Raw genomic sequence first — 27,086 nt, 5'->3', positions numbered from 1 at the left:
AGTCTCTTTCTGTTTTGTAAGTACATTCCCTTGTATCATTTCTTTAGACTCCTCATGAAACAGATATCATACGGTATTTCTCCTTCTCTGACCTACTTCACTCAGCATGACAGTGTCTAGGTCCATCCACGTTGCTGGAAGTGGCATTATTTCATTCTTCTTAATGGCTGAGTAATATTCGAGTGTATACATACACCACATCTTTTTTCTCCATTCCTCTCTGGGTGGACATTTACATTGTTTCCAGGTCTTGGCTATTGTAAACAGTGCTGCATCGAACATCAGAGTGCATGTGTCCTTCTGAATCATGTTTTTCTCCAGATAGATGCCCAGGAGTGGGTCTGCAGGGTCATACGGAGCTCTACTTTTAGTTTTTTAGGAACCTCCACACTCCTCTCCATAGTGACTGTCTGTCGATTTACATTCCCACCAGCAGTGTAGGCGGGCTCCCTTCTCTCCACACCCTCTCCAGCATTTATTAATAGTTTGTGGATCTTTTGATGATGACCATTCTGGCTGGTCTGAGATGATATCTCACTGTAGTTTTGATTTTCTAATAATTAGTGATGTTGAACATCTTTTCATGTGCCTCTTGGCATCTGTTTGTCTTCTTTGAAGGAATGTCTGTTTAGGTTTTCTGTCCACTTGTGATGAGTGTCATAAGCTTTTTGTAAATTTTGGAGACTAATCCATTGTTGGTCACACTAATAGCAAATATTTTCTTGCAGTCTGTAAGTTATCTTTTCGTTTTGTTTATTGTTTAATTTGCTGTGCCAAAGCTTTTGAGTTTAAGTAGGTCCCATTTGTGTGTTTTTGTTTTTATTTCCATTATTCTGGGAGGTAGATCGAAAGGATATTGTGGTGATTTATGTCAGAAAGGGTTCTACCTGTTTTCCTCCAGGAGTTTTGTGGTGTCCAGTCTCACATTTAGGTCTTTAATCAATTTGGAGCTTATTTTTGTGTATGATGTTAAAGAATGATTCCATTTTTTGCATGGACCTGTCCAGTGTTCCCAGCACTGTTTGTTGAAGATGCTATCTTCCCAGCATTGTGTAGTCTTGCCTCCTTTGTCATAGATTAATTGACCATAGGAGCCTGAGTTTATTTCTGGGTTTTCTATCCTGTATTTCTGCTTTTGTACTAGTACCATATTGTTTTGATGACTGTAACTTTGTAGGATAGTCTGAAGTCAGGGAACTTGATTCCTCCAACCCCATTGGTCTTTCTCAAGATTACCAAAACCTCTTATTTCAAAGAGTGTTAAGTTAATCCATGAAAAAACAGCAGTAGAACAAAATGCAAAATCTAAAAATAGACACAGCTGAATATGGAAATTTAAAATAAAATATCTCAAATCAGTGGAGAAAGATGAACTTTTTAATAAATTATTTGGGACAACTGGAAAAAGACAAAATTAGATCCATTCCTCGGTTATACACGAGGATAAATTTCAAATGAGTCAAAGATGTAATTATAAACAATGAAACTACAATTATTAGAAGAAAATGTGGGCTATTTTTCCTTTTTTGATGGAGAATTTGGAAAACTTTGAATTATGGCTCAAAATCCAGTAAAGTGATAAGAATGATAAATTTGACTGTTTTTAAAGAAAAAAATGGGAGGACAATCAAAAAGTGAGTGACAAACTGAAAAGATACTTCCAACTTATATTACAGACAAAGGAGTAATGACACTGATTATATAAAGAAGACCTACTCTCTTCCCCCCCAAAAAAACAGAAAACCTGATAGAAGACAATGGGCAAAAACAAAAAAGTTGACTAAAAAGAAATGCAGGTGGTTTTTAAATGTTAAAAGATGTTCAGCCACATTCCTAAGTTGAGTGTGACTTAAAACCAAACTGAGATACCATTTCTTATTAATCAGTGTGGGGGAAAAAAAATTCTAAGATTTGACAGTGTACTTTCCTGATAAGGTTGTAGGGAAAACAAGCATTCTTATACACTGATGATGGGAATACAGAATAGTGCAGTTTCTGTGGTGAGGAAGTGGGAATTTGTAATGTCTTACAAAATGCATATGCACTTATCTTTTGTCTTATTAATCTCACTGGTAGGGAATTAGTTGATGATAAACTTAAGTATAAAACACGACATACTTGTTATACAGTTCATTGTGATATTACTTATAATAATAAAAGACTTGAAGCTCTCAAATGTCTCTCAATAGGAGTTTGCTTGAATAAGCTAGTACTCTACACATGAAATACTCTAAACACGGTGGAATAGTATCAGTATATATTAATAGCTGTAAAAGAGAATGGTTTCTAAAGCTCTCTGGATGCTGCTTTGGGGTGTCCTCTTAGTGCAGAATAGTTTCAACATACCAATTTATTGTAAGGGCGGGACCATGGAAACATTAATATATATGGGTATACATATAACATATCTACATGCACATATATGTGCTTTAATTTTCAAAAGAAACAATGTAAGGATAAAGCAAGCGTTAACATAAAGAGTTACTTGGGGGAAAGGAGACAGGGTGGAGGAGACAGAGATGGATAGAGACTTCCTTGTGCTGGTTTTATAGTTTTGACTTCTGAACCATCTAAGTGTTTTAGATAATATTTTTTAAAAAGAAAAGAAATCATCAAACTTGAAAACAAATAGAACCTAAGTATGTTTCAAGATGATGACATAAGCACATAGAGAAATGGATATTAGCCACTTCTAGCCATGTTTTACGAGGCTTTTTTTGACAGTATGTTTCTATTGGGTCACATTCTAAGGATAAAAAAACAGTCTGAACTACATTTAATAGTCTTATTGTTGGTAGTATTGATTGTTGTTTTGAAACTGTTATATGTAGATTGTAAGATAAAGCAAATAAATAATTGTGTTAATGGTACTAGAAGCCAAGAATCAGAATAAGAGAATAAATATTTTAATTAAAGGAATTAAATAATAATCCTTTCATCTTATTATTGAGTTGAAAATGTCAGTATGGACTCTTGGTTTATTTTCCTTTTTCTAAAATATGCAGAGCTCCTTTGTCTGTGGCAGTGACAACTCGGTAACAATGAATACCTCTGTTAATAGAAGAATTCCAACTAATAAATACAAAACAAATGACAGAATTAGAAAATTGTTTTACATCCTTTATAAAATAATATAGAAACTGAAAGATGAACTCCCCAGGTCGGTAGGTGCCCAATATGCTGCTGGAGATCAGTGGAGAAATAACTCCAGAAAGAATGAAGGGATGGAGCCAAAGCAAAAACAACACCCCGTTGTGGATGTGACTGGTGATAGAAGCAAGGTCCAGTGCTGTAAAGAGCAGTATTGCACAGGAAGCTGGAATGTTAGGTCCATGAATCAAGGCAAACTGGAAATGGTCAAACAGGGGATGGCAGGAGTGAACGTCAACATTCTAGGAATCAGCAAACTAAAATGAACTGGAATGGGTGAATTTAACTCAGATGACTATTATACATACTACTGTGGGCATGAATCCCTTAGAAGAAATGGAGTAGCTATCATAGTCAACAAGAGTCCAAAATGCAGTACTTGGATGCAGTCTCAAAAACGACAGAATGATCTCTGTTCATTTCCAGGGCAAACCATTCAATATCACGGTAATCCAAGTCTATGCCCCAGCCAGTAACACTGAAGAAGCTGAAGTTGAACGGTTCTATGAAGACCTACAAGACCTTTTAGAACTAACACCCAAAAAAGATGTCCTTTTCATTATAGGAGACTGGAATGCAAAAGTAGGAAGTTAAGAAACACCTGGAGTAACAGGCAAATTTGGCCTTGGAGTACAGAATGAAGCAGGGCAAAGTCTAATAGAGTTTTGCCAAGAGAACGCACTGGTCATAGCAAACACCCTCTTCCAACAACACAAGAGAAGACTCTACACATGGACATCACCAGATGGTCAACACTGAAATCAGATTGATTATCTTCTTTGCAGCCAAAGATGGAGAAGCTCTATACAGCCAGCAAAAACAAGACTAGGAGCTGACTGTGGGTCAGATCATGAACTCCTTATTGCCAAATTCAGACTTAAATTGAAGAAAGTGGGGAAAACCACTAAACCATTCAGGTATGACATAAATCAAATCCCTTATGATTATACAGTGGAAGTAAGAAATAGATTTAAGGGACTAGATCTGATAGAGTGCCTGATGAATTATGGAATGAGGTTCGTGACATTGTACAAGAGACAGGGATCAAGATCATTCCCAAGAAAAAGAAATGCAAAAAAGCAAAATGGCTGTCTGAGGAGGCCTTACAAATAGCTGTGAAAAGAAGAGAAGCGAAAAGCAAAGGAGAAAAGGAAAGCTATACCCATTTGAATGCAGAGTTCCAAAGGATAGCAAGGAGAGATAAGAAAGCCTTCCTCAGCGATCAATGCAAAGAAATAGAGGAGAACAGCAGAATGGAAAAGACTAGAGATCGCTTCAAGAAAATTAGAGATACCAAGGGAACATTTCATGCAAAGATGGGCTCAATAAAGGACAGAAATGGTATGAACCTAACAGAAGCAGAAGATATTAAGAAGAAGTGGCAAGAATACACAGAAGAACTGTACAAAAAAGATCTTCATGACCCAGATAGTCACGACGGTATGATCACTCACCTAGGTCCAGTCACCTGGAATGTGAAGTCAAGTGGGCCTTAGGAAGCATCGCTACAAACAAAGGTAGTGGAGGTGATGGAATTCCAGTGGAGCTGTTTCAAATCCTGAAAGATGATGCTGTGAAAGTGCTGCACTCAAGATGCCAGCAAATGTGGAAAACTCAGCAGTGGCCACAGGACTGGAAAAGGTCAGTTTTCATTCCAATCCCAAAGAAAGGCAATGCCAAAGAATGCTCAAACTACCACACAATTGCACTCATCTCACACACTAGTAAAGTAATACTCAAAATTCTCCAAGCCTGGCTTCAGCAATACGTGAACTGTGAACTTCCAGATGTTCAAGCTGGATTTAGAGAAGACAGAGGAACCAGAGGTCAAATTGCCAACATCCATTGGGTCATCAAAAAAGCAAGAGAGTTCCAGAAAAACATCTATTTCTGCTTTATTGACTATGCCAAAGCCTTTGACTGTGTGGATCACAATAAACTGTGGAAAATTCTGAAAGAGACTGAGAAACCTGTATGCAGGTCAGGAAGCAACAGTTAGAACTGTACATGGAACAACAGACTGGTTCCAAATAGGAAAAGGAGTAGGTCAAGGCTGTATATTGTCACCCTGCTTATTTAACTTATATGCAGAGTACATCATGAGAAACACTGGGCTGGAAGAAGCACAAGCTGGAATCAAGATTGCTGGGAGAAATATTGATAACCTCAAATATGCAGATGACACCACTCTTATGGCAGAAAGCGAAGAGGAACTGAAAAGCCTCTTGATGAAAGTGAAAGAGGAGAGTGAAAAAGTTGGCTTAAAGCTCAACATTCAGAAAACGAAGATTATGGCATCTGGTCCCCTCACTTCATGGGAAATAGATGGGCAAACAGTGGAAACAGTGGCTGACTTTATTTTGGGGGCTCCAAAATCACTGCAGATGGTGACTGCAGCCATAAAATTAGAAGACGTTTACTCCTTGGAAGGAAAGTTATGACCAACCTAGATAGCATGTTAAAAAGCAGAGATATTACTTTGCCAACAAAGGTCCATCTAGTCAAGGCTATGGTTTTTCCAGTGGTCATGTATAGATGTGAAAGTTGGACTATAAAGAAAGCTGAGTGCCGAAGAATTGAAGCTTTTGAACTGTGGTGTTGGAGAAGACTCTTGAGAGTCCCTTGGACTGCAAGGAGATCCAACCAGTCCATCCTAAAGATCAGTCCTGGGTGTTTATTGGTAGGACTGATATTGAAGCTGAAACTCCAATGCTTTGGCCACCTGATGTGAAGAGCTGACTCATTGGAAAAGACCCTGATGCTGGGAAAGATTGAGGGCAGGAGGAGAAGGGGACAACAAAGGATGAGATGGTTGGATGGAATCACCGACTCAGTGGACATGAGTTTGGGTAGGCTCTGTGAGTTGGTGATGGACAGAGAGGCCTGTCGTGCTGCAGTTGATGGGGTCACAGAGTCGGACATGACTGAGCGACTGGTCTGAACTGAGAATAATGAATCCCTGTTCCCTCCCCATTCGACCCTCAGACTGCTTAGGGTTATTTTCAAATATCATTTCCCAGTCAGAAAAGCTTAAGGATCCGTAGAGAAAAGGTATACTTTAGGTTTAGGACAGCAAGTGTATGAGATGAATATTGTTTAAGATAGCAAGGAAGCTACTGAATTCTATTATAGCAATACCACAAGGACCTAGGTATCAGTTCGGTCATATTGGTTATAGATAAGACCATATTCGTAAGATAAGACTGAGCATTCAGGGTATAAGTATTGCACTTGATTGTAATTGAAAGTAGTTAGAACCAATTAGAAAGTAGTTATTCTGGAAATCAATTTTTTAAAACTGACTTTAAAAAAAAATTTTTTTTTCTGTACAAATTGTATTGCATAGTAACCAGCTAGTTGATGAGGGAACTTTTTATAGACGAACTCCCAACTAATTAAATGAATTACAAATTAGAGAATCACCATTTCATAACCCTCAGTGAAATGATAGATTTATACTGATCATCTCTGAGTGGTAAAAATCAGGTAAAAGACTGATGGGAGCTTCATAGTGGATGGATAAAGCTCTTAGGACTGTCAGAACTTCTTCCTCTGCTACCTCAACACAACTGCTGATTGTGTATCCACAGAATAATGCTACAGTTGGTGGTCTGACCCCACCTACTTGTAGTCTGGAGTTTATGAGATATTCTTCCACCTGGCTTTGCCGAAGGTGTTTGCAGGCTTTTACTTTTACTCTTTCTCTGCATTTTATGAGGAAATTTGGTAAGATTTAAAAAGCTGCCCTAGCATCACCACCTTGTCCCAGTTGAAGGCCACTCCACTAGGCTTTTCTTCCTATTCATCCATTGAATGATTATTGCCGAAGACACCGTGACCTGTGCTTCCCATCTCTAGTAGTCAGTTCTTACGATACTTGACCTCAAACTTCATACACCCAATACTGAACTCTTGATTTCTCTTTCCCAATCTTCTTTTCCTATATCTTCTTTATGTCATTAAATGGTGATTATATTCTCGAAGCTACTCAGGATCATCTTTGACCCATTTCTTTCTCCCATATTCCACATTTAATCTATCCGTTATCTCAGATCTGCCTTCAAAATATGTCCTACTAACACTGAACAATCCAAAAAGGAAATTAAGGAAACAATTCCATTTACAATAGCAGTGAAATAAAAGAGTAAAATACTCAGAATAAACTTAACCGGGACTTCCCTGGTGGTCCAGTGGCTAAGATTCTGAGCTTTCAGTGCAAGGGGCCTGGGTTTGATCCCTGGTCAGGGAACTAGATCCCACATGCCACAGGTAAGACCCATTGCAGCCAAATAAATAAAAATAAATACTAAAAAGAAAAGAATAAACCTAACCAAGGAGATAAAAGACTTATATTACACTGAAAACTACCAAATGTTGCTGAAGGAAATTAAAGATACAAATAAATGGAAAGTCATACTCTATTCGTGGATTAGAAGACTTAATATTGTTCAATGATAATAGCACCTAAAGTGATGTACAAAGTCAGTGCACTCCCTATCAAAATTCCCATTACTTTTTTGCAGAGACAGAAAAATCTATTTTAAAATTCATATGGAATCTCAAGAAATCCAAATAGCCAAAACAACCTTGAAAAAGAAGAACAAAATTGAAGGTCTCAAACTTCTTAATTTAAGAACTTATTGCAGGGACTCCATGCTTCCAATGCAAGGGGCCCAGGTTCAGTCTGTGGTCAGGGAACTAGATCCCACGTGCTGCAACTAAGATGCAGCCAAATACATATATACATACATACATATATATATATATATATATATATATATATATATATATATATATAAAGAACTTATTACAAAGCTACAGTAATCAAACAGTATAGTGCTGGCATAAAGACAGACCAGTGGAGTAGAATTGAGAGCCCAGAGATAAACCCTCACATATATGTTCAAATGATTTTTGACAAGGTGCCAAGACCATTAATGAGGAACAGACAGTCTTTTCAACAAATGATGTGGGAAAACTGGATATCCTCATACAAAAGAATGAATTTGGACTGTTACCTTACACTGTGTACAAAAATTAACTTGAAATAGGTCAGAGACCTTAGCATACGAGTAAAACTATAAAGCAGAGTATGGTTTGACAGTGATTTGTTGGATATGATGTTAAAAGTACAAGTAATAAAAATTATAAGTAAATTGGAATATATCAAAATTTAGAATGTCTGTGCATCAAAAGTCTGTGCAGTCCCTATCCAAAATATATAAAGAACTTCTGCAACTCAGCATCAGCAACAAAAAAAAAAAACCTGATTTTTTAAATGGGCAAAGGACTTAAAAAGACATTTCTCAAATAGAGAGATACAGACAGCCAATAAGCACTTGAAAAGATGTTCAACATGCTAATCATTAGGGAAATGCAAATCAAAACCACAATTGAGATATTGTTTTACAATCATTAGAGCTAATATTTCAGAAAACAAATATTTCTTGGATGAGGAGAAATTAGAACCTTTTATACACTGCAAAATAGTACAGCCACTTTAAGACAGTATAGCAGTTCCTCAAAACTTCTAAATACCATGTGACCTGGCAATTTCATTTTTGGGTATTTACCAAAAGTATTGAAAACAGGATCTCAGTGAGATTATTTTGTACCCATGTTCAATAGCAGCATTGGTTATTCACAATAACCAAAAGTGGAAGCAGCTTGGGTGTCCATCAATAGATGAATTATAAAGGAAATATGATGTATACATATAATATTATTCAGCTTTAAATATTATTAAGCCTTATTCAGCTTTAAAAAAGAGGAAAATTCTGACACAAGCTACATTGAGGATGAACCTTGAGGACATTATGGCAGGCAAAACAAACTAGTCATTAAAAAAGACAAATACTGTATGATTTCTCTTACATGAGATATATAGAGTAATCAGATTCAAAGATAGAAAGTAAAATAGTGGTTGCCAGGGACCGGCAGAGGAGTAGGGGGAAGGAGGGAACATTTAATGGATACAGAGTTTCAGTTTTGTGAGATGAATGTGTTTTGGATATTTGATGCATAAAAATGTGAATGTACTTTAATAAAGTACACTCAGAGATGGTTAGGATGGTAAATTTTATGTTACATGTTTTTATCACAATTAAATTGTTTACGATATTTATATGTTAAAAAATATGGTAACATATTATGGAGTTATATAGGATAAGTAGATGACAACAATAGCACAAAAGCTGAGAGGGATGAAATGAAAGAATACTATTGTAGGGCTCTTATACTATATATAAAGCAATATATACCTGAAATTAGACTAGTTACATATCTATACTTAAACCCTAAAGTAACTACTACAAAGAGTTATAGCTGAATCGAACAAAGGAGATAAATGGAGTTATTTTAAACATCCTAAAGAAAACAGAAAAATCAGGAAAAGGGAATAAAGAGTAGATGGGACAAATAGGAAACAAAAACCAAAGTAATAGACGAACATAATTGTATCAGTGATCACATTAAAGTGTATGATCTAAACACTGATTTAAAAGCAGAGACTTAACAGATTGGACCAAAAAAAAAAAAAAAAGCAAGACCCAACCATATGCTCTTTATAAGAGGTCAAAAGGATGAAGAAAGCTATACAATACCAACACAAATCAAAATAAAATTGAAGAGGCTAATTAATATCAGAGGATTGCAGAGCAAACCTATTGCTAGGGATAAGTCACTTCTTAATAATAAATGGCCATTTTATTATGGTCAGTTAGGAATATTACATTTAAACATTCATGCAGATCCTCTGGAGAAGGGAATGGCACCCACTCCAGTATTCTTCCCCGGAGAATTCCATGGACAGAGGAGCCTGGCGAGTTCCAGTCCATGGGGTTGCAGGGTTCGACATGACTGACTAACACATAATATCAAAGTTAAAAAATACATGAACTGTAAACCTGCAGTGCGAAGTAAACCTGCAGTTATTGTCAGATATTTGATTACCTCTCTCTCAATAATTAAAAGAATAAGTAGACAGAAAATCATTGCATATATAAAAGACTTGAATCAACTAACTTTACCTGATTGATGTTAATGAAACACTCCATCCAACAAAAGCAGAACATAGATTCTTTTGAAGCACTATAAAACAAGGCTCAATAAATTTTGAAATAATTCAAGCCATACAAAATACATTCTCTGACCTCTTGGAGTTAAATTAGAAATTAATAACAAAAATCTCTGGAAGACCCCCTAATGTCTAATGTCTAAATGACCCATGAGATGAAGAAATCAAAAGGTAAATTAGAATATCATTTGAACTGAATGAAAATACAGTATATCAAAATTTTATTATTTTTTTTAAATCAAAGCTGAAGCTTCTTTATTTTTTTTTTAACAAAATTTTAAAGATCCCACTAAAGCAATTTCTGTATTAGAGAAGAATGTCTAAAATCAATACTCTCAGCTTACACTTTAATTGGAGAAAGAAGAGCAAGTTAAACCAAAAGTAGGCAGAAGAAAGGTAATAAGAAAGATCAGAGCAGCAGTTGACAAACTACCAAACAGAAAAACAGTAGAGAAAATTACTCAAAGAACTAGAATTGCCAAGCCTCTGGCCAAACTGATCAGGAGCAAAAGAGAAGGCACAGATTAACAGTATTAAAAATGAGAGAGATGACATCACTACAGATCATGGAGACAATAAGGAAAATCTTATGAACAAGTTTTGTTGAGAAGGAAATGGCAACCCACTCCAGTGTTCTTACCTGGGAAATCCCATGGACAGAGGAGCCTGGTGGGCTGTGGTCCATGGGATCGCAAAGAGTAGGACACAGCTTAGCAACTAAAACAAACAGGTTTGTGCCAGGAAATTTGATAACTTCTATGAAATGGACAAATTCCAGATAATTTGATAAATAGCCCTATTTTTATTAACAAAATTGCATTTAAAATTATCCAAAAAAAGAAAACTCCAAGGACAGATGGTTTCTGATGAGTTCTAACAAAAATTTAAGGAAGAGATAATAATTCAATACACACTCCAGAAAATTGAAAAGATGAGTATACTTCCCATTTCATTCTATGAAACCAGAATCATCCTAATAGCAAAACCAGACTAAAAACATTACAAAACAGAAAAGTACAGACCAGAATCCCTCTTGAAGCATAGATTCAAAAATTATAAACAAATTTTAGCAAATCATACCCAACAATATGTAAAAAGGATAATTCATCATGACCAAGTGGCATTTATCCCAAGAATTCAGGTTGATTTAACATTCAAAATTAATATAATTTATCATATTTACAGATCAAAAAAGGGAAAACCTATTATCTCAGTGCATGCTTAGTCCCTCAGTCTTGTCTGACTCTTTGCAACCCCATGGACTGTAACCTGCCAGGCTCCTCTGTCCCTGGGATTCTGCAGGCAAGAATATTGGAATGGGTAGACATTCCCTTCTCCAGGGGATCTTGCCAATCTAGGGATTGAACTAGAATCAGATAGATTCTTTACCATCTGAGCCAGTAGATGCAAGAAAAAAAATAGCCAAAATCCAGCATGTATTCCTGATTAAAAAGTCTTAGCAAGTTTCTGGGACGATATAGGGTTCATGGAGGGCGGTGCACAGGTCCTGGAGGGCAGTTGGCCAAGAGTTGACAGACTTGTAGTATCCTTGTCTCCCCAGCCCTCACCCAAGACTACTCAAGCCTCCCTGATGGCAGGCTCAGCATGTGGGAACCAGCTGTCTGAGACTCCTTGTTCCTGAGGCAGACAGAGGGCCTGGTTTCGAGAAAGACAGACTGACAGTTACAAGAGTCCCTTCCCTTGGGCAGTGAATAGAATTAGGGAGTGTGCTTTGTGTGCCTCTTAAATAAAAGGAAATTTAGGGTTTTTCCTCCCAGAGCTGACCTCAGGTCTGTTCATTGCATCTGTGCCACAGCAAATGATTTCTAATCCTTGAATCTCCATTTCCACTCTCAGAGGATTTGGGATTCCTCTATTGTTTTTGCACATGACCTACCAACCTACCAACAGACTTTAAAAAAATGGTCTTGAGCAGACAGCTGTTCATTCCACGGGTTTTTGAGTACCTGTGGTATTTTACAAGCTCTTGTAGAACAGCTGGTACCTTGGTGATCAGTGAGGCCACCACAGGCACAGGTTTGCCATTAGAATCAAGTGAAAGCATTTGTTAAGATCTGGCCATACACAGACGTTATTGTTGGTAAACAGCAAATGTCAGTAGGCAAAGCCACTTGATTTACAAGAATTTGACTTCTTAAAAAGATACCTTTAAAACCCCTGTTTCAACATATGAGAGTTTCTCTCATTTTTGAGAGCTAGTATGGACACTGTGGCTTCCCTCATAGCTCAGTTGGTAAAGAATCCACCTGCAATGCAGGAGAACCCACTCCTGAGTCAGGAAGGTCAACTGAAGAAGGGATAGGCTACCTACTCCAGTATTCCTGGGCTTCCTTTGTGGTTCAGGTGGTAAAGAATCCACCTGCAATGCAGGAGACCTGGATTTGATCCCTAGGTTGGGAAGATCCGCTGGAGAAGGGAAAGGCTACCCACTCCAGTATTCTGGCATGGAGAATTCCATGGACTATAGAGTCCATGGGGTCACAAAGAGTCAGACTCGACTGAGCGAATTTCATCATCATTCATCATCATGGACCCTGTGCCTCCTTGGGGGGCAAAAGCTACAAAAGAACCATCCTGCTGTCTCTACCACTTGTTTCCAGTACTTGGAGGTTATGGATATGTTTTTATGATCATCTTATACACTATTACCATTGTTTTTATTTTTTGGTGTTTTTTTTTTTTTTACAGTAAAAGTTAAGTGACATTTTTTAAATCTCTTAGCAAAGTAAACATAAAAGGTAACTTCCTTAAACTGATGAGGAACATCTACAAAAAACTGACCCAGGTGGCGCTAGTGGTAAAGAACCACCTGCCAAGTGCAGGACACATAAGAGACACAGGTTCTATTCCTGGGTTTGGACGATCCTCTGGAGGAGGGCATGGCAACCCACTCCAGTATTCTTGCCTGGAGAATCCCATGGATTGAGGAGCATGGCGGGCTACGGTCCATGGTGTTGCAGAGTCGAACACGACTGAAGCGACTTAGCATACACGCACGATCATATTTAATGGAGAAAAACTAAATGGTTTTTCCTTAAATTAGGAACAAGAGATAGATGTGTGCTCTGATGACTGTTTCCACACTATACTGGAGGTTCTAGCCAGTTCAGTAAGAAATGAGAAAAGAAGTAAAGGTATCTGTACTAGAAATGAAGTAAAACTTCATTTGCAGATGACATTATTATCTGTGAAGAAAATTTGATGGAGCTCATTAAAAAGATCCTGGAACTAACAGACAGGTTTAACAAGGTTGCAAGGTATCAGATCATTATACATTAATGAATTTTCTGTACAAGCAATGAATGGGAAATTGAATTTTTAAAATACCATTTTATTAGCATCAATAGGAAAGCATAAACAGAGAATTCTTAGAGAGCTCACAAAAGATATGCAAGCCTATACAGTGAAAACTGTAGAATATTGTTGAGAAAAATAAATAAAAGTTAAATAGATGGAGAAATATACAGTTTTGGGGGGGAGACTCAGTATTAAGATGTCATTTCTCTCCCAGTTAATCTATACATTCAGAGCAATCTCTATGTGGATCCCAGAAGGCTTTTGTTTTTAATAGACACTGACAAGATGAACCTAAAATAATACGGGAAAGCAAAAGATCAACAACAACCAAAAGATACAGGAAAAGAAGAAAAAAGTTGGAGTTGACTTCAGATTTGTTACAGTGCTACAGAAATCATCACCCTGTGGTATTTGCTTAATGACAGACAAATAGATACATGGTACAAAATAGTATTCAGATATAGACCCACACATATATGGTCAACTGATTTTTGCCAAATGTAAAAAGCAGTTCAGTGGAGGAAGGACGGGTGGGGCTAGAACAATTATGTGTCATATGAGAGAAAAAAAATTTGATCATACCTTGAACCATATAAAAAGTAACTAAAATGAATCAGAGAGCTTCATAGTAAAGGCCTACATATAAACTTCTAAAAAGAAAATAGAGGAAACTCTTGTAACATTGGGATAGGCAAAGATTACTTAGATATGACACCAGAATACAGTTGAGAAATGAAACATTGATAAACTGACATCATCAAAATTAAAAGTTTCCCTGGTGGCTCAGATGATAAAGAATCTGCCTGCAGTGCGAGAGATCTGGCTTCAATCCCTGGGTCGGGAAGATAGCCTGGAGAAGGAAATGGTAACTCACTCCAGTATTGTTTCTTGGGAGAACTCCATGGACAGAGAAGCCATGGTGGGCTACAGACTGTAGCCATGGTGAGGTATAGTCCATGGGGTCACAAAGAGTCTGATGGGAGTGAGCAGCTAACACTTTCACCAGAGTTAGAGAAAATATATGGAAAACAAATTCTATATAGAGTATGTAAAGTAATCTCTAGATAGCTCTGTAGTGCAGTGGATAGCACATTGAACTTTTAGCACATGTAAAATACTCTCAAGCCAATAATAAACAGTAAACTCTAGACAAATGGGCCCCTTCATGGATCACAGCCTTGTCATGGCGAAGGGGCTTGTGTAATTCAACAAAGCTATGAGCCATACCATGCAGGACCACCCAAGACAAATAAGTCATAGTGAAGAGTACTGACAAAATGTGGTCCACTGAAAGAAGAAAGGGCAACCCACTCCAGTATTCTTGCCACAAGAACCCCCTGAACAGGATAAAAAGCAAAATGACCAGACACCAGAAGATGAGCCCCCCAGGCAGAAAGATGTCCAATATAAGTACTTGGAAACCATGGAGAACAATTACTAATAGCTCCAGAAAGAATGAAGCAGCTGGGCCAAAGAGGAAATGACGCTCAGTTGTGGATGTGTCTAGTGGTGAAAGGAAAGTACAGTGCTGTAAAAAACAATATTGCATAGGTCCATGAGTCAAGGTAAATTGGATGTGGTCAAGCAGGAGATGGCAAGAGTGGAATCAATGAACTAAAATGGATGGAAATGGGCAAATTCAATTCAGATGACCATTGTATCTACAACTGTGGGCAAGAATACCTTAGAAGCCATGGAGTAATTAACCCTCATAGTCAACAAGAGAGTCCGAAATACACTAAGTGGGTGCACCCTCAAAAACCACAGAATGATCTCCATTTGTTTCCAAGGCAAATCATTCAGTATCACAGTAATCCAAGTCTATGCCCCAACCACTAATGCCAAAGAAGCTAAATTTGACTGGTTCTTGGAAGACCTACAACATCTTCCAGAACTAACACCAAAAAAAGATGTTCTCTTCATCATAGGGGATTGGAATGCAAAAGTAGAAAGTTAAGAGATATCCAGAATAACAGGCAGGTTTGACCTTGGAGTACAAAATGAAACAGGACAAAGGCTAACAGAATTTTGTCAAGAGAACATGCTGGTGATAGCAAACACCCTTTTCCAACAACCCAAGAGGTGACACTGCACATGGACATCACCAGTTGGTCAGTACCTAAGTCAGGTTGATTATGTTCTTTGCAGTCAAAGATGGAGAAGCTGTCTACACTCAGCAAAAACAAGACCTGGAGCTGAATGTGGCTCAGATCATGAGCTCCTTATTGCAAAATTCAGGCTTAAATTGAAGAAAGTAGAGAAAACCACTAGGCCATTCAGGTAAGACCCAAATCAAATCTCTTAAATGATTATACAGTGGATCACAACAAACTGTGAAAAGTTCTTAAAGAAATAGTACCAGACCACCTTACCTGCCTCCTGAGAGACCTGTATGTGGGTCAAGAAGCAACAGTTAGAACCAGACATGGAACAACTGACAGGTACAGAATTGGGAAAGGAGTATGACAAGGGTGTATATTGTCACCCTTTTATTTAACGTCTATGCAGAGTACATCATGCTAACTGCTGGGCTGGATGAAGCTCAAACTGGAATCAAGATTATCAGGAGAAATACCAACAGCCTCAGATATGCAGATGATACAGCTCTAATGTGCAGAAAGCAAAGAAGAACGAAAGAGCCTCTTGATGAGGGTGAAAGAGGAGAGTGAAAAAGCTGGCTTAAAGCTCCACATTCAGAAAACTAAAATCATGGCACCCGGTCCTATCACTTCATGGCAAATAGATGGGGAAGCAATGGAGATTATGACAGACTTTATTTTCTTGGGCTCCGAAATCACTGCAGATGGTGACTGCAACCGTGAAACTAAAAGACACTTGTTCCTTGGAAGGAAATCTATAACAAACCTAGACAGCATTTTAAAATACAGAGACATCACTTTCCCAACAAAAGTCCATATAGTCAAAGCTGTGGTTTTTCCAGTAGTCATGTACAGATGAGAGTTGGACCATAAAGAAGGCAGAGTGCCAAAAAATTGATGCTTTTGAACTGTGGTGTTAGACTCTTGAGAGCCCTTGGACAGCAAGGAGAGCCAATCAGTCAATCCGAAAGGAAATCAGTCCTGAATATTCATTGGTAGGACTGATTCTGAAGCTGAAGCTCCAGAACTTTGGCCACCTGATGTGAAGAGATGAGTTATTGGGAAAGATGGTAATACTGGGAAAGACTGAAGACAAAAGGAGAATTAGGCAGCAGAGGATTAAATAGCATCACTGACTCAATGGACATGAATTTGAGAAAACTCGAGGTAGTGGAGGACAGAGGAGCTTGGCATGCTGCAGTCCATGGGGTCACAAAGAGTCAGACACCACTTAGCAACTGAACAACAACAGAAAAATTGACCAAAGATTCTAGCAGACACTTCCCCAGAGAAAATATGCAGGTGACAAATGACTGCATGAAAGGATGCTCAACTTAATTAGTCATTATGGAAATGCAAGTTATAACCTCAGTGAGATACCACTGCTCACCTGTTAGAATCAAATGAAAAAGACTGGCCACACCAACTGTTGGTGAGGAGAAGGAGAAATTGGGATTTTCATACACTGCTGATGGAAATGTGAGATGGTACACTCACTTTGGAAAACATTTTGGCAGTCTCTTAAAAAGTCAGACATGTGAGACTGGCTCTCCGTGCAGCCAAAGCCTGAGGCATCCAGAACTTCTGGAACTGCCACCGAGACTGCAGGAGACACCCTGCGGCCCAGCGAGACTCACTACTGTTGCCCATGCCCTGGGCTGCCGCCCACACTGCCACCACCAGAGATCCTGGTGAGCAGGGCTCGCTGCCTATGTTGCGCTAGGGAGGGGCTCGAGCCCCCAGGGGCAGAATAGGTAATCAGAAACCCGGAGGCATCAGTGTTGATGTCTTCCCTTCTCAGTGGTGTTTCTGGTGTCCACCTCTGGCGTCTCCTTGGCCAGTCTTGATACACCTGGAAATTAAACAGAGGATCCACTGCATATATTTTTCTTGAAAATTTTCATTGTATATGTTCAGTACTAACAGAGTGAGGGACAGGCCAGAAGTACAGCAGTAGGTATGGAGAGGCCATGGAATATCCACCAACTAGATAATCATCGCTGGAGTAACTGGAAGCATCTGAATGTACTACTAAAAAATAGCGGCTCAACACAAATCACTGGACCAACCTTAGGAGGGCAGAAACCAACAGGAAGAAAGACTTCCACATTGAAGCCTGGGAAAAGACCTCAAACACAGTAAGTTAACATAATAATAATGATGATGAAAAGGCAGAGAAATACTACACAAATGAAGAAGCAAATTAGAAACATAGAAGTCCAAAGAAATGAAGAGGAAACAGGCAAACTACATGAAAAAGAATTCAGAATAATGATAGTAAAGGTGATCAAAAACTTTTAAAACAAAATGGGAAAAATGCAAGTCAATTAACAAAGACCTAGAAGAATTAAAGAATAAACATACAGAGACAAACAACGCAATTACTGAAATTTAAAATACACTGGGAGGAATCAATAGCAGAATATCTGAAGCAGAAGAATGAATCAGTGAGCTGGAAGATAGAATGGTGGAAATAACTTCTGAAGAGCAGAATAAAGTAAAAAGAATGAAAAGAACTGAGGATAGTCTCAGAGACCTCTGGGACAATGTCAAACACACCAACATTTGAATTAACAGGGGTCCCAGAAGAGGAAGAGAGAAAGGGAATGAGAAAATTTTTGAAGAGATTATAGTTGAAAATTTCCCCAACATGGAAAAGAAAATAGTCAGTCAACTCCAAGAGGCACAAAGAGTCCCATACAGGATAAGCCCAAGAAGAAACACACCAAGACACATACTAATCAAACTAACAAAGACTAAACTCAAAGAAAGAATATTAAAAGCAGCAAGGGAAAAGCAACAAGCAACGTACAAGGGAAACCCCATACACTTAATGGCTGATCTTTCAGCAGAAACTCAGCAGGCCAGAAGGGAATGGCAGGATATATTTAAAGTACTGAAAGGGAAAAATCTACAGCCAGGATTACTGTACCCAGCAAAGATCTCATTCAAAATTGATGTAGAAATAAAAAGCTTTTCAGACAAGCAAAAGTTAAGAGAATTCAGTGCTACCAAACCAGCTTTACAACAAATGTTAAAGGGACTTATATAGTCAAGAAATACAAAAGAAGGAAAAAGATCTACAAAATCAACCCCAAACAATTAAGAAAATGACAATAGGAACATATATATCAATAATTTCTTTATATGTAAATGGATTAAATTCCCCAACCAAAAGACACAGACTGACTGAACAGATACAAAAACAAGATCCATATATATGCTGTCTACAAGAAACCCACTTCAGACCTCAAGACACATACAGCCTGAAAGTGAGAGGATGGAAGAATATATTCCATGCAAATGGGAAGCAAAAGAAAGCTGGAGTAGCAATCCTCATAACAGACAAAACAGACCTTAAAGAAAATTACAAGAGATAAGGAAGGGCACTACAAAATAATCAACAGATCAATCCAAGAGGAAGACATAACAATTGTACATATCTATGCACCCAACATAGGAGTACCTCAATACATAAGACAAACACTAACAGACATAAAAGGAGAAATTGACAGTAACACAAAAATTGTAGGAGATTTTAACACCCCACTCATACCAGTGGACAGATCATCAAAACAGAATATTAATAAGGAAACACAGGTCTTAAATGATATATTAGGTAAGATGGATCTCATTGATATTTTCAGGACATTTCACCCAAATGCAGAAGAATATACTTTTTTCTCAAGTGCACATGGAACATTCTCCAGGATAGGCCACATATTGAGTCACAAATCAAACCTCAGTAAGTTTAATAAAATTGAATTCGTATCAAGCATCTACTCCGACCACAATGCTATGACACTAGGTATCAATTTTGAGAAAAAAAAACTGTAAGAAACACAAACACATGGAGATTAAACAATACATCTCTAAATAACCAACAGGTTACTGAAGAAATCAAAAGGGAAATCACAAAATTTCTCGACTCAAATGACAATGAAAACACAACAACTTGAAACCTATGGGATGCAGCAAAAGCAGTCCTAAGAGGGAAGTTTACAGCAACACAATCCTACCTCAAGACACAAGGAAAACATCGAACAGACAACCTAACTTTACACCTAAAACAACTGGAAAAAAGAACAAAAAAAACACCAAAATTAGTAGAAGGAAAGAAATCGTAAATGTCCAAGCAGAAAGAAATGAAAGAAACAATAGTAAAGATTAATAAAACTAAAAGCTGGTTCTTTGAGCAGATAAACAAAATTGACAAACCTTTAGCCAGGATCATTAAGAAAAAAATAGAGAAGAATCAAATCAACAAAATTAGAAATGAAAAAGAGGTTACAACAGGCAATGCAAAAATACAGAGGATTATAAGAGACTATTATGAACAGTATGGCAGTAAAATGGATAACCTGGAAGAAATGGACAGATTCTTAGAAAAGTTCAATCTTCCAAAATACCAGATGGCTTCACAGGAGAGAATCTGTTACACATTTAGAGAAGAGCTAAGGCCTCTCCTTCTAAGACTCTTTCGAAAAAGTGCAGAGGAAAGAACACTTCCAAACTCATTCTACAAGGCCACCATCACCCTGATACCAACACCAGACAGACAACGCAAAAAAAGAAGGCTACAGGCCAGTGTCACTGATGACCATAGATGCAAAAATCCTCAACAGAATATTAGCAAACAGAATTCAGCAACAAATCAAAAAGCTCAGACACGGTGATCAAGTTGGGTTTATTCCAGGGATGCAAGGATTCTTCAATACACACAAATTAATCAATGTGATACCATATTAAACTGAAAGATAAAAACCATATGATAATCTCAATAGATAAAGAAAAAGCCTTTGACAAAATTCAACATGATTCAGTTCAGTTCAGTCAGTCGCTGAGTCGTGTCCCACTCTTTAGGACCCCATGGACTGTGGCACACCAGGCCTCCCTATCCATCATCTGGAGTTTACTCAAACTCATGTCCATAGAGTCAGTGATGCCATCCAACCATCTCATCCTCTGTTGTACCCTTCTCCCACCTTCAATCTTTCCCAGCATCAGGGTCTTTTCAAATGAACCAGTTCTTCTCATCACGTGGCCAAAGTATTGGAGTTTCAGCTTCAGCATCAGTCCTTCCATGAATATTCAGGACTGATTTCCTTTAGGATGGACTGGTTGGATCTCCTTGTAGTCCAAGGGACTCTCAAGAGCCGTCTCCAACACCACAGTTCAAAAGCATCAATTCTTCATTGCTCAGCTTTATGGTCCAACTCTCACATCCATACATAACTAATGGAAAAATCATGGCTTTGACTAGACAGACCTTTGTTGGCAAAGTAATGTCTCTGTTTTATAATATGCTGTCTAGCTTGGTCATAACTTTTCTTCCAAGGAGCAATCGTCTTTTAATTTCATGTCTGCAGTCACCATCTGCAGTGATTGGAGCCCCCAAAAATAAGGTCAGCCACTGTTTCCACTATTTCCCCATCTATTTGCCATGAAGTGATGGGACTGGATGCCATGATCTTAGTTTTCTGAACGTTGAGCTTTAACCCAACTTTTTCACTCTCCTCTTTCACTTTCATCAAGAGGTTCTTTAGTTCTTCTTTGCTTTCTGCTATTAGAGTGGGGTTATCTGCATATCTGAGGTTATTGGTATTTCTCCTGGTAGTCTGGATTCCAGCTTGTGCTTCATCCAGTCCAGCATTTCTCATGATGTCCTCTGCATATAAGTTAAATAAGCAGGGTGACAATATACAGCCTTGACATACTCCTTTCCCTGTTTGGAACCAGTTTTTGTTCCATGTCCAGTTCTAACTGTTGCTTCCTGACCTGCATACAGAAGAGGCAGGTCAGGTGATCTGGAATTCCCATCTCTTTCAGAATTTTCCACAGTTTATTGTGATACACACAGTCAAAGGCTCTGGCACAGTCAATAAAGCAGAAATAGATGTTTTTCTGGAACTCTCTTGCTTTTTCCATGATCCAGCGGATGCTGGCAATTTCATCTCTGGTTCCTCTGCCTTCTCTAAATCCAGCTTGAACATCTGGAAGTTCACAGTTCACGTATTGCTGAAGCCTGGCTTGGAGAATTTTGAGCATTACTTTACTAGCATGTGAGATGAGTGCAATTGTGTGGTAGTTTGAGCATTCTTTGGCATTGCCTTTCTTTGGGATTGGAATGAAAACTGACCTTTTCCAGTCTTGTAGCCACTGCTGAGTTTTCCAAATTTGCTGGCATACTGAGTGCAACACTTTCACAGCATCATCTTTTAGGATTTGAGATAACTCAGCTGGAATTCTATCACCTCTACTATCTTTGTAGTGATACTTTCTAAGGCCCACTTGACTTCACATTCCAAGATTTCTGGCTTTAGGTGAGTGATCATCCCATCATGATTATCTGGGTCTTGGAAGATCTTTTCTGTACAGTTTTTCTGTGTATTCTTGCCACTTCTTCTTAATATCTTCTGCTTCTGTTAAGTCCATACCATTTCTGTCCTTTATTGTGCTCATCTTTACATGAAATGTTCTCTTGATATCTCTAATTTCCTTGAAGAGATCTCTAGTCTTTCTCATTCTATTGTTTAAAACTCTTCAAATAAATGGGAACCTAGAACCTACCTCAACATAGCAAAGGCCATATATGATAAGCCTACAGCAAACATTATTCTCAATGGTGAAAAACTGAAAGCATTCCCCCTAAAATCAGGAACAAGACAAGGGTGTCCACTTTCACCACTGTTATTCAGCATAGTTCTGGAAGTCCTAGCTACAGCAATCAGAGAAGAAAAATACATAAAAGGAATCCAAATCAGAAAAGTCAAGCTCTCACTGTTTGAATATGCCATGAATATACATAGAAAACCCTAAAGAGTATCAGAAAGTTACTAGAGCTAATCAGTGAATTTAGCAATGTTGCAGGGTACAAAATCAATATGTAGAAATCCCTTGCATTTCTATATACTAACAATGAAAAATCAGAGAAATTAAGGAATCAATCCCATTCACCACTGCAACAAAAAGAATTAAATATCTAGGAATAAACTTACCTAAGGAGACAAAAAGAACTGTAAACAGAAAATTATAACACACTAATGAAAGAAATCAAGCATGACAGAAACAGATGGAGAGATATTCCATGTTCCTGTAGAAAGAATCAATATTGTGAAAATGACTATTTTACCAAATGCATCTACCGATTCAGTACAATCTGTATCAAATTACCAATAACATTTTCCATAGAACTAGAACAAAGAATTTCACAATTTACATGGAAACACAAGAGACCCTGAATAGCCAAAGCAGTCTTGAGAAAGAAGAGTGAAGCTGAAGGAATCAACCTTCCTGACTTCAGATTATACCACAAAGCTACAGTCATCAAGACAGTATGGCACTGGCACGAAAACAGAAATATAGACCAATGGAACTAGACTGAGCGCCCAGAGATAAACCCATGCACCTATGGCTACCTTATCTTTGACAAAGGAAGCAAGACTATATTATGGAGCAAAGACAGCCCCTTCAATAAATGGTGCTGGGAACACTGGACAGCTCCATGTAGAAGAATGAAATTAGAACACTTCCTAATGCCATATACAAAGATAGACTCACAATGGACTAAAGACCTAAATGTAAGACCAGAAACTATAAAACTCTTAGAGGAAAACAAAGAACACTTGATGACATAATTCAAAGCAAGATGCTCTATGACCCACCTCCTAGTGTAACAGAAGTAAAACCAGAAGTAAACAAGGGGGACCTGATTAAACAAAAGCTTTTGCACAGCAAAGGAAACTATGAGCAAGGTGAAAAGATAACCCTCAGAATGGGGGAAAATAATAGCAAATGAAACAGCTGACAAAGGATTCATTTCCAAAATATTCAAGCAGCTCATATAACTCAATACCAGGAAAACAAACAACCCAATGAAAAAGTGGGGAAAAAGACCTAAACTGACATTTCTCCAGAGAAGACATACAGATGGCTAGCAAACACATGAAAGGATGCTCAACATCACTCATTATTAGAGAAATGCAAATCAAAACCACAATGAGATACCGCCTCACACTGGTCAGAATGGCCAACATCAAAAAGTCTATAAACAATAAATGCTGGCGAGGGTGTGGAGAAAAGAGAGCCCTCTTGCACTGTTGATGGGAATGTAAATTGATAGAGTCACTATGGAAGACAGTATGGAGATTCCTTAAAAAACTAGGAATAAAATCACCATATGACCCAGCAATCCCACTCCTAGCCATATACCCTGAGGAAAGCAAAATTGAAAAAGACACATGTATCCCATTGTTGATTGCAGCACTGTGTACAATAGCTAGAACATGGAAGCAACCTAGATTTCCACTGACAGATGAATGGATAAAGAAGTAGTGGTATGTATACACAATGGAATATTACTCAGCCATAAAAAGGAACGCCTTTGAGTCAGTTCTAATGAGGTGGATGAACCTAGAACCTACTGTACAGAGGGAAGTAAGTCAGAAAGAGAAAGATTAATAGCGTGTTCTAATGCATATATATGGAATCTAGAAGAATTATAACTGAAGAGTTACTTACAGGGCAACAGTGGAGAAACAGACATAGAGAATAGACTTACAGACATGGGGAGAGGGGAGGAGCAGGTGAGGTGTATGGAAAGAGTAACATGGAAACTTATATTACCATATGTAAAATAGATAGCCAATGGGAATTTGCTATATGGCTCAGGAAACTCAAACAGGGGCTCTGTATCAACCTAGAGGGGTGGGATAGGGAGAGCGGTTCAAAAGGGAGGGGAATATATGTATACCTATGGCTGATTCATGTTGAGGTTTGACAGAAAACAACAAAATTCTGTAAAGCAATTATCCTTCAATAAGAAAATTAATTTTTTAAAAGTCAGACATGCCTGCCGTAGTAGCCAGTCTTCCCTGCTTAGTAGCTGTTTGACCCAGCAGAAAGGAAGCACAGATCCTTACAGTGACCTGTGTACTGTTTGAAATGTAAAGTATATTGTTTGTTTTTAGCTTTATTTATTACTGCCAAAACTGCCTCATCAACAGGGAAAGGGGTAAATAAGTTGTGGTACAGTGGGATACTGCGTAGCATAAGAAAGAAGTGAACTGTTGATGCATGCAGCAACGTGGGTTAATCGCAGGATAATTATGCTGAGTGAATGAAAGCATACAGAAAATAGTATATACTGTCGTTCTGTCTATATAAAACTCAAAAATGTAAACCACAGTAGCAGAAAGTAAGTCATAGGGGATGGCGTGAAAGGATGGCAGGAAGAGACACAAGGAAATTTGGGAAGGATGATAGACTGTGTTGATTATCGTAATGCTTTCATGGGTCAAGTTAAAACTTCAAATTGTACACTTTATGCAATTTAAGTCAGTTATATTTCCATAAGGCTGGTTTTGAAATATGTGTATGTATGCATGTATATGTATGAATGCATGTATGTGATTGAGGGGACTCGTAGATTAAAGGAGACTTGAGAGACATAGCAACCAGATGGCATGTTTAGACTTTGCTGTATCCTGATTCAAGCAAGCCAACTATAGTAAGACATTCTGGAGACACCTGAGGAAATAGTTTGAGTGTTAGATTATGTTGATTAATTATTGTTGATTACGTTGATTAATTATTGTTAATTTTGTTAGGTAAGACAGTAGCACCAAACAAAAGCCCGTATCTGTTAGACCTAGTTTGCTTGGTATGAGTTTATGGGTGAAAGCATACAGTGCTTGTGATGTGCCTTTGAAATCCTCTAGGACAATAATGAGAGGGGAATAGATGAAAAATATAGTGAAATATTGATCATTGAAACTCAATGATGAGTACTTTAAAGGTTCATTAAATTCTTTTTTCTTTTCTGTACTTTGAAGTTCCTCCTAAAATTTTCTGCTGTTTCTGTTTCATCCTCAGGATAAAATCCAAGGTCTCCCTTGTTTTAGCCTCTTACCACAGCCCCATCATCTGCCTCCTATCACAGTTTAGGATCTGGTTATATGCAAGGTGACCATCTGTCCCAGTGTGCCTGCAGTCCTGGTTTGCACCTATTGTCCCGGTATAATTATTAACAGGGTCCTCTCACTCTCAAAACATTCTAATTTGAGTAATAAAATATATGCTCACCATAGTTACATCAATCTGTAATTTCCCTCACATACTTGTGCCTTTTACCTATCTGTCTTTACTGGACTACTCCTTGGTCCAGAATCCCCCTTCCTGTCCCAATGCTTTCCTTATCTAACGCCTTCCTACTCTTTTCCAAGCCTTAGAGATTTGCCTGATTTAACTCTCTTAAATAAATGAGAAAAACTCAAGCTCAGAAAGGTGAATGTACCTTCCTAAGATCGTGAAGCATAGCAGTGGCAGTCAGAAGCAGAGCTCATGACTGCACCCCTTCCTCCACACACTGATATTGATAAGCAGTTTTAAGAAGTTTTAGAGATATCCTTTCACAAAGACAGAGCTTGTATGTCTAATAATTAGTTTGTCACCCTTGGAGCAGAATAAGAAAGCTGTTGGAACAGTGGCAGTAGCTCTGACTTGTATAAGAACTAGATCCTGATAATGTTTGAAATGTTTGTTAGGTACAAAATGCATTGGTGATTATGACACCTGGCTTTTTTTTTTGTTTGTTTACTATATACACTTATTTATCGGAATGCTAAATCTGTGGGGAAACTGCCAGTTTTTCTAACTTTTTAATTGCTTTCTTGGAATCCTTTCATATGATAGGACTTGGAAAGAAATGTAGGATAATAGGACTTTATATATTTATTTAAAAATAAAGAATATCATCTAGAGTATATCTTAAAAGTTGTCACGAGAAGTAAAAAGGTCTGTCTGGTGATGGATATTGAGTTACTCTGATCATTCAAAACATATATAACTATTGAATCGTTATGTTGCATACCTGAAATTAATATAATGTGTTATCTATTATAACTCAGTAAAAATTGTAATAAAGTTTGCTGAAATAAGAAAAATCCAGAGATTTTGCACTTAACATCTGTTTTTCTCTGCTATTTTCATAGCGTCGTCTTGGAGATGCAGCCAAGAAAGCCATCAGCAAATTGACAACCAGGACAGTGAAAAAGGGTGATAAGGTACAGTAATGAAATCACTTTAGCACTATAAAAAACAGTAAAGTATCTTGCTTTTTATTTGGTAGGTGACAATCCATACTGACCATTTGTGTCTCCTCCATTAAGTTTTCCTTTTACTTCAAGCATACTATCTAATGCTTTATTGTAAACTAACTTCTCTTGGAAATCTTATTCTTAGCATGCCTGTCATCTGGAGATCCTCCATACACTTTTGTAATTTTCCTGGACTTTTAATGTTCTTATCATCATTAGCTTCACTGGGCTACTTATAATTTCCCTAGCTGTGCTCTGCAACACTTTTCTTCTGCTAAAACCTAGCATACTTTGGGGTTCTTCTGTAAAGAGCCAGAAATGTGCATTCTCTTCCTGTGCTTTCTAAGA

The 27,086-nt window shown here is 37.9% G+C and overlaps 1 protein-coding gene and 1 long non-coding RNA gene across 2 annotated transcripts in view; one reads left to right on the top strand and one right to left on the bottom strand.

Annotated features, from left to right (window-relative positions):
• RNF130 (ring finger protein 130) overlaps positions 1-27,086 on the top strand; it is a 137,548-nt gene that overhangs the window by 85,446 nt on the left and 25,016 nt on the right. Inside the window, exon 4 of the mRNA XM_040241416.1 lies at positions 26,634-26,705. Coding sequence (XP_040097350.1) covers positions 26,634-26,705 — 72 coding nt within the window. The remainder of the gene's footprint in view (positions 1-26,633; positions 26,706-27,086) is intronic.
• LOC120864369 lies at positions 110-21,151 on the bottom strand. Its single transcript, XR_005721176.1, has 3 exons — positions 21,142-21,151; positions 15,556-15,560; positions 110-216 (listed from the first exon to the last, which is right to left on the bottom strand). It is a non-coding gene; the product is annotated as an uncharacterized LOC120864369 (long non-coding RNA).

This window comes from Oryx dammah, unplaced genomic scaffold, assembly GCF_014754425.2.
Source record: "Oryx dammah isolate SB20612 unplaced genomic scaffold, SCBI_Odam_1.1 HiC_scaffold_5, whole genome shotgun sequence".
Classification (NCBI taxonomy): domain Eukaryota; kingdom Metazoa; phylum Chordata; class Mammalia; order Artiodactyla; family Bovidae; genus Oryx; species Oryx dammah.
This window is presented reverse-complemented; position numbering and strand designations above follow the sequence as displayed.